This window comes from Sinocyclocheilus rhinocerous, unplaced genomic scaffold (genome assembly GCF_001515625.1).
Source record: "Sinocyclocheilus rhinocerous isolate Xijiao unplaced genomic scaffold, SAMN03320098_v1.1 scaffold1525, whole genome shotgun sequence".
NCBI lineage: Eukaryota > Metazoa > Chordata > Actinopteri > Cypriniformes > Cyprinidae > Sinocyclocheilus > Sinocyclocheilus rhinocerous.
The window spans coordinates 39,025-45,959 of NW_015643575.1; the positions used below are offsets into that span (position 1 = coordinate 39,025).

Sequence of the window (6,935 nt, forward strand, 5' to 3'; positions counted from 1 at the left end):
CACACACACACACACACACACACACACACACACACATACACACACACACACACACACACATACACACACACACACACACACACATACACACACACACACACACACACATACACACACACACACACACACACATACACACACACACACACACACACATATATATAGTATGGGGGCTTTGATTGCTCGAGCCCCTGCCCTTTTTCAAAATTAATCAAAAAATGCATTTGAATTAGAATTAAAATGACAATGTGTACAAAACAGTAACGAATCGCTCAAAAGTTGGAAAATTCCTGTTTATTTTTACATATCTGTCAGTCTGAGGTGTTGCCATAACGCGTTGCCATGGGTTGCATGTGTTTTGCTTGACTGACTGATATTCCACAAATCTAGGCTCTCGAGCCATATTTGGTTCTTTCAGTGAGTGCCTATGGGTCGACACAAGGAAAAAATAAACCAAACAATTTTTTAAACTTTTTTTTCATCAATAATCAAAGCTAATGTGTCGATTTAATAAAAAATTCATATATTATACATTTTAGAATATTACATAAATCATCAATGCCTTTTTGCCATGTATAATACACCAACCAATCATGATCTGGCACAACATGTTCAAATTCCATTGAACAATGTGAAGTGGAGCAGTGATTTTCCGTTCTGGATGAAAATTACATGGACAGACGAACCTACATTTGTGGAGCAATCTGGATCTGCGGTTTGTCTCATTTTATAAATCAAATTGCATCGCTGAGAAAATGGATGCTAACTGACTACAAAGCACTGCACAAAACCATGCAGCACCAAAAGTCGCATTAATGGTAAGTAGTGTTCAATTCACTTGTATTTATGTATATTGATACACCTTTTACTATTTCATGAAACTATCATAATTAATGAAGCCCAAGTGTCACCTACAAGCCTATTGTGTGAAGTGTAGACTGGCGGAATTGTGACATGAAAGGACATTATTTTATTACCATTTTTGATAATTATGCAGCCTTATGAAAGTCTCTTATGCTCATCAAGCCTGCATTTATTTAATCAAAAATACAGAAAAAACTGTAATATTGTGAAATATTATTCAAATTTAAAATAATGTTTTTTTCTGTTTTAATGTACTTAAAATTATCATTTATTTCTGAGATGCAAAGCTGAATTTTCAGCATCATTACTCCAGTATTCAGTATCACATGATCCTTCACAAATCATTCTAATATGCTGATTTATTACAGTGTTGGAAACAGTAGTGCTGCTTATTTATTTATTTATTTTTTTTTTGAACCTATTATTAATAATAATTTAAATATTATTATTATTCTTAATAATAATAATAATAAATGTTTTTGAGCAGCAAATCAGAATATTAGAATGTTTTCTGAAAGATCGTGTGACACTGAAGACTGGAGTAATGATGCTAAAAATTCAGCTTTGAATGGCACGTCCCTTGGTAGACATGAACTCAATTATTTATACCTGGTTAACTCAACTAGTGCATTTGAAAATATGTAGTTATACTCATCCCTAATTATACATATTTTTATATTTTCCTCAATATACATTGCAGTGCGTGCATGCCACTCACGTGGTGAAGGCGGGGTTAACCTTTGCCCCCAGGTAGTAGGAGTAGAGGATGAACATGCCAATCATGAATGCGAGGAAGACCATGATGAAGAGGACCATGAACTTGAAGATGTCCTTCACTGTTCGTCCCAGTGAGATCTGCAGCGGCCCGAAGCTCTCGTTAGCCGGCAGGATGTAGGCGATGCGAGAGAAGCTCAGGACCACAGCGATGGCGTACAGACCCTCAGAGATCAGCTGAGGATCCGATGGAAGCCACTTGTCTCTCGCTGAAAGAACAGGAAATTGCACATGTAGAAAGGAAGTATTAGGTAGTTAGCTGCCTCTAAATGACTTAATATTAGCTAAACTAGTGTTTATCCACAGATGTCCAGTGTTATTTTAGTATCACTGATATACCATTATCATTTTTGTTAATATTTTGAATTAGATTTTATTTTTATAATTTCTGTTTTTACTGTAATTTTATTTACATTTTTAGTAATATTGTTGGGTTTTGTGTGTGTATGTGTTTTTAATTGTTTTAAAAAAAAAATATGTCTACATAGTTTTTTATAAATGTCTATTATGTCTATTTATTAGTTTCTATTTATTATGTCTATTTATTAGTTTTAGTTTATTTTGGTTTAGTTATTTTACTGCATCACATTGAACTAAATGAAACTGAAAATTTTACCTTGGCAACCTGATGAATTAAAAAAAAAAGTTAAATATTTATTTCAGTTACCATTCTCAAGTAACAAAAATGTTAAAAATGACTATGGTGTGCACACCAATCGCCAAATCCTTACATGTAATAAAAATCATTACATTTAACCATGTTTTAAATCATAATATCATAAAACTACCAAAATTCATGTATAATTTAAATGTATTCTATTTATCAATTTTTTAAAAGAAAAAGATTTTAAAAGCGTGTCCTCTCAGATTCTCTTTGAAACAGAGCAGTGCTCAGATTCTCTCTCACCGTATGTGAAATATTTGATGTCCGGCGGCAGCGTGACCATTGAGAGGTCTGGAGCGTGGATCTTCTCATCCACATACTTCTGGGCTTTCATGGCCTGCAGGAAGGCGAAAAAACGGGCAGTGAATGCCGCAATGAAGATGGAGAGCATGCCGAAATCCAGCACATTCCAGAGCTGCATGACATATTCCCTCGGACCCTCCGTCCAGAGCTCCTTACACTCCGACCACATCATTCCTGCAGAAAACAGAGGTGTTCTGATGGTCAACACAGCAGGAGCTCATATTGTATGTTGTGTGGTTGAAAATAGAAATAAGCTTATTTCTTACTTTTAATAATTCTACATTTGCATATTGATTAAACATAATCAGCATATTGATGAACTTTGCAATTTCACTATGTAAATTTATTTACTGAAAACCTATAAAATGTTACCTAAAAATTTTACAAATTCTATTCTATAGACAAAACAGCACAACTGATTGTGGAGTGAACTCATGTGTTTTCATATGAGATATCATATAAGGACAAAAGAGATGAGGAGAGAGAGAGAGAGAGAGAGAGAGAGAGAGAGAGAGAGAATTAATCAGACAAATCAAAGAGCCTGAGGAGAACACAGTCTGATAGGAAAATTATGATGGAGCCTCAGCGAATGCTGTTAAAATTATGAACTACATTTGAATTATATTTGTAATTTTAAGTTAGAAAGATACCAAAGGAAATCCAAGTAATGAAAATACTTCACTCAATTCACTCTCACACTGAAAGCATGCTGGGATGGAAAGGATCCATTTGGAAATCTCCAAAACTACCAAAAAAAGACTAAATGCTTTATTGCAGCAGAAGCAATACGAATCAGTGAGAACAGTGACAGAAGGTTGTGTTGAAGGGAGAAGGTCAGGGGTTCAGGTTCAGAAGAATCATGCTGAGCCCTCAACCATCACCACAATATACTGAACCTTCCCACACACAGTTCCCCAATGTTACACTTGTATAAGCACTATAATCACTTTCTGAACACACATTCTGAACGCACAGTTTGAATGAACTTTCTGAACACACTATATGAACAAACAATCTAAAAACACACTTTTAACAAACATTCTGAAAACACGGTCAATGAATGTTCTAAAAACACTCGATAAACCAATTTTCTGAACACATATTCTGATTGCACACTTGAAATGAACATTCCGAACACACTATGAATGAACATTTTGAATGCACTCTGAACAAACATTCTAAAAACACACTATGAATGAACATTCTGAAAACACAGTATGAGCAAACATTCGGAATGCACACGCCCTTTATTATGTTACACATCACCTCATCAGTTATAAACATTGTTTAAATGACTAGACTTGTAAAAAATATAAATAAATAAAGGTTTTAAAAAATGTGTACATTTAAAAATGTTTCTTAAAAATAAAAAGATGTAATTAACCATAAGCGGAAATCAAATGCGTAAAAAAAGTAATTATAAGCTTAGCGCCAGTGTTGGGGGTAACGCATTACAAGTAACGCGAGTTACGTAATCAGATTACTTTTTTCAAGTAACTAGTAAAGTAACGCATTACTTTTTAATTTACAAGTTACTTTTTCAAATAAGTAACGCAAGTTACTTTTTTTTTCAATTTATGAATTTCACTTTTGGTGTGAAAAGGCTTTTATATTTGCCAAAAACTTTTTTATTTTAAAAACAACCAAGCAAGCCCTGTCCAGATTTAAAAAGTAACGCAAAAGTAACGTAATGCATTACTTTCCATAAAAAGTAACTAAGTAACGTAATTAGTTACTTTTTTTATGGAGTAACGCAATATTGTAATGCATTACTTTTAAAAGTAACTTTCCCCAACACTGCTTAGCGCACACCACATGACTCAAGGCTTGTAGTGTGTACTTGTTTAAAAAAAAAGTCACACTACTAATGGACTAACTACTAATGGACACGCATGGTCACTTCCACAGTCAGAGCAGGTTTGATCGGTTAACACAAGCACAGTAAGGATGGCTTTTACACTATAATATTTCAAAGGTGTTGCCACTGACTGAAAACCCGTCAATCTGTCACTATCCAGGTGGAAGCCAAGCAACACTTTTGGCTTTTTGCACCTTGCAAGCAAACACTCAGGAAAAGTCACATGGTGTCATAAATTATTAAGAGACATTGCAGCAATAGCACATCATATTTGGTGACGCTGACTCAATGTTCAACTCAATTTCAAACCTAGAGGATGAAAAAAATAAAAATAAATAAATAACAAAAAAAATAAACTCTTAATCACCTCTTAAAATGAAAAATAACAGATGCAAACATCACATAGCATGCAACATGTATCAGTTTCCATCATCTAATGCATTACCCCAGCATCTTGTCCTGGCTGAAACAGCGAAACATTTTCTTACACCAAATGTAATGAGGTGAACTCAGCGTGGGTGAACTCTGAACCACAAACAAAATGGGAAAATGTTCTAAACCCAATCTAACCTGCGGTTCACCCTCTCAGTGATGCATTGCCTGCAAAAAGCCTTTCATTACTATAGCCTTTCTAAATGCGACAGAGATGAATGAACATGCCTCATTTTAAATGACTCAAGAATAATATGCTGAACAACAGTGTTTGTTTGCTTGCTTTGTGTTTTTTTCAAGTGAGTGCCTTGAAATGTCCTCAGAGATAAGCTACAAACTAGTTCAGGTATTACTGTTTCCAAAAACAACTAACTAACTAAATAAATAAAGCATCATCAGTGCTTTCAACATTGATAATAAGATAATTTCTTGAGCAGCAAATCAGCATATTAGAATGATTTCTGAAGGATCATGTGACACTGAAGACTGGAGTTACGTGAATTAAATGTGAAATTTGAAATAGAAAGACTGACATTTGTAAAACTCTAATAATCTTTGTTTTTTTATAATAATTTTTACAGAGAAGCTTTGCATGCATCTTAAACATGGCAGATACTGTAGATAGCAGTGTTATTTTATTATCAGAGATACTATTATAGTTTTTATAAATATTTTAAATCCGTTTTTATTTTTATATTTTCTGTTTTCATTTTAATTTGAAAGTTTCAGTAATTTTGTTGTGTTTTTTTTTTCCAATATACTGCATGTCTCTATAGTTTTTAATTCATTCTTATCTCAGTTTTATTTTTAGCTATTTTTGTACATCAAGTTAAACTAAATTAATATGAAAAATGTTGCCTTGGCAAATATAGCTGAATAAAAAGTTTTTTATATTTTATTTGATTTCAGTTAATGTTTATTTTATTTCAAGTAACAAAAACTGTTTTTTTTTAAATTAACTGGACAGGGAAATAAAGATTGTGATAGCAGCAATCCAAAAGTAGCTGTGTATTCCAACAAAATAAGACTTTTTGTAATTTATAAATTGCAAATGTGTCACCGTATTACCAGGGTTATTATAGCTAACTAAAACTAAAACCATTAAAAAAAAAAAAACTTTTGTCAAGGAAATAGTTCTCTTTTTCATTTAGTTTAAAGGGGTCATATGATGTTGCTAAAAATAACATTATTTTGTGTATTTGGTGTAATGAAATGTGTTTATGTGGTTTAAGGTTAAAAAAACACATTATTTTCCACATACTGTACATTATTGTTTCTCCTCTATGCCCCGCCTTTCTGAAACGTGTCGATTTTTACAAAGCTCATCGGTCAGAAAAAGCGAGGTGTGCTGTGATTGGCCAGCTATCCAGTGAGATTAAATTCTCATCGAATATCTATAGCAAATCTCTTTTGGTCTAAATGCTAGTTGTACAAAGAGATCATGCAGTACTGAGATCATATAAATTAAATAATACTGATTACAAATGTTGGTGCATTACCTGCTACCCAGATCATGATCAGTATTTCTGTCCAGGTGAATTGTGTGGTTTTGACTCTGAAGATCTGGAGCGGGTAGTCGGTGACGGTGACGTTGGGAAGGGTGGTGATGCCATCAAACCGATCGGACGCATTGAACACCAGCAGACACAGGAAGATGATAAAGGAGGCCGCATGAGCAACAAACTTCATAAAAGGACTGCGTAGTATTTTACCAAGCTGAAAAAAAAAACATGGAAAAGGTTAACAAATGTGTTGAATAACAAGCACAGACTCATTATACTGAAAAAAAAAAATGGTAAAATTTACTTTGAAACTATTTTCACTCAGCAATTGCTAGTAAATTTCACAAATAATTACAAGGAAATGGCAAGTACACTCTAAAAAATGCTGGGTTAAATATAACCCAGCGCTGGGTTAAAAAGGGACGAACCCAGCAGTTGGGTTGTTTTGAACCCAACCGCTGGGTCAAAGCAACCCAACCTCTGGGTCAAAACAACCCAACCGCTGGGTCAAAACAACCCAATAGCTGGGTTTGTCCCT

At 33.9% G+C, this 6,935-nt stretch overlaps 1 protein-coding gene across 1 annotated transcript in view; it reads right to left on the reverse strand.

The window, feature by feature from the left end:
• LOC107757418 (short transient receptor potential channel 3) overlaps positions 1 to 6,935 on the reverse strand; it is a 46,833-nt gene that overhangs the window by 11,939 nt on the left and 27,959 nt on the right. The window contains exons 6-8 of the mRNA XM_016574886.1: positions 6,395 to 6,611; positions 2,546 to 2,779; positions 1,583 to 1,847 (exon numbers count right to left, since the gene is read on the reverse strand). Coding sequence (XP_016430372.1) covers positions 1,583 to 1,847; positions 2,546 to 2,779; positions 6,395 to 6,611 — 716 coding nt within the window. The remainder of the gene's footprint in view (positions 1 to 1,582; positions 1,848 to 2,545; positions 2,780 to 6,394; positions 6,612 to 6,935) is intronic.